Genomic DNA, 1,773 nt, shown 5'->3' on the forward strand with positions numbered 1-1,773 from the left:
TCAACATTGTTATTATTATGTATAAATAAATCAATAGTTTTTAAAAAAACAAATGTGAAAATTTTTAATGGCCAATAAAATGTCAAAAAATATTTCAAAATGTAATTAGTGATAGTAAAGATGGACACTTAACCTATTTTAAGTCTGTTGTTATTGTTAGGTGCCATTGAGTTGGTTCCAGCTCATAGCGACCCTATGCACAACAGAATGAAACTCTGCCTGGTCCTGGGCCAACCTACACAATTGTTGGTTGCAGTTATATCTAAATAATGTTGCAAACCATATCTTTTTTTTCAACAAAGCTTTTCTGTATTTACAACTCTTAGTATACAATGCCAAAAAAAACCTTCCATAGACAATGAAAAATCTGTTATTTTATTTATTTCATGTACCAACTTCATTATTTAAGATGAGACAGTGGGTTAAGAAATATAATTCAGTAAAAAAAACAAAAATTTTTTTTTTTTCAGAAAATTTGAATACTGGTTGACTTACTTATGTTCGAGCTTTATGCCGGCCAATAATGAAAGAAACCTTCCGGCTCCAGGGGTTCACAAAGCTGGACCAACTGGAATCCAGTATGATGTAATCTCCATTTTGAGCATAGAATCTAATGGGTGAATGTTCAAAGGGAGGCTGGCCTGCATATTTCAACACTGTATAAAATAACAAGGTAAAAGCAAAATGTATTTACCAGAAATTGAGTATAAAAACATCTTCATTTAGGCATTCATTTGTTCATCTTTTTAGTATGTCAAAATAGAAGAAAATGGTCTTGGCAAATTTTACCTGGTCAAAGTTCTAAAGATTGTTGTTTCTGTATTATCTTTAGCAAAACTTTACTCGCATGGGGTATCAAAAAGGTTGTCCAATGATTTCTGCATTCCATTGGGTCATCTTTCTTTGTGGATATAATACTAGAGTAAATGCGGGGATACAAGTGTCTTTGCTCCAGCTTGGGGGAAACTACATACTATGTAAACTTGCAGAAAACTGGCCCAGGTTCCCTATCCTCGTCTGTAAAATGGAACAGTAACTTCTGACCTACCTGTAGGAGCACACTACTATGAAATCAACAACGAGACATCGTAAATCACTTCTAGAAGCATAACAGGAACAAGCAAGATCTCATGTATATCCAAAATGGGTACAACACAAACAAATTTCAATGTCACTAACAAAAACTAAGTAAGTAAATGGAGTGATGTCAGCTACAAACAGGTATGCGTCACCAAATGTCCACAACATGTTCTGTGATGTTACGTGATTTGGTTGTTGTGTAAACACCAGATGAAAACCTCATGGGAGCTCACTACTGGTTGTCCTCATCGCTGCCACTGCCACTGCTACTGGAGCTATGAGCAGGGGCTGGAGGAATCACTGCCAGCAGCCATGGTAGCTGAGAGGGAAGCAGTGGAAGCAGACTGAATGGAAGCAAGGCTGGGTGGGGGTAGGGCACACACTGTGACCAGTCCTACCTGCTGTTCTGTCCACCTGAGCAGCAGGAGTAGCCTGAGCCTCAGAGTCCCCACTGGACAAAGCATGAAAGTCTATGCCAGAACCTTGTCCTCTGCCCATCTGCTTCTATTCCACCACGATCCAGTGTTGCAATAGAGTGGGTTTGGGGTCTTTAAAACCATAGTGATCCTATGTACAACAAAACAAAACAAAACACTGCCTAGTCCTGTGCTATCCTCACAATTGTTGAGCAGCTAGAGCTCACTGCTGCTACCACTGTGCCAATCCATTTCATTGTAGGTCTTTGTTGGGGAT

At 38.7% G+C, this 1,773-nt stretch overlaps 1 protein-coding gene across 1 annotated transcript in view; it reads right to left on the reverse strand.

Annotated features, from left to right (window-relative positions):
- Positions 1 to 495: 495 nt before the first annotated feature.
- PER3 (period circadian clock 3) overlaps positions 496 to 1,773 on the reverse strand; it is a 20,812-nt gene continuing 19,534 nt past the window's right edge. Inside the window, 2 exon segments of the mRNA XM_006878259.1 lie at positions 496 to 656; positions 1,479 to 1,531. Of these exon segments, the coding sequence (XP_006878321.1) occupies positions 496 to 656; positions 1,479 to 1,531 (214 nt within the window).

The sequence above is a fragment of the Chrysochloris asiatica genome, unplaced genomic scaffold, assembly GCF_000296735.1.
Source record: "Chrysochloris asiatica unplaced genomic scaffold, ChrAsi1.0 scaffold00223, whole genome shotgun sequence".
NCBI classification, from domain to species: domain Eukaryota; kingdom Metazoa; phylum Chordata; class Mammalia; order Afrosoricida; family Chrysochloridae; genus Chrysochloris; species Chrysochloris asiatica.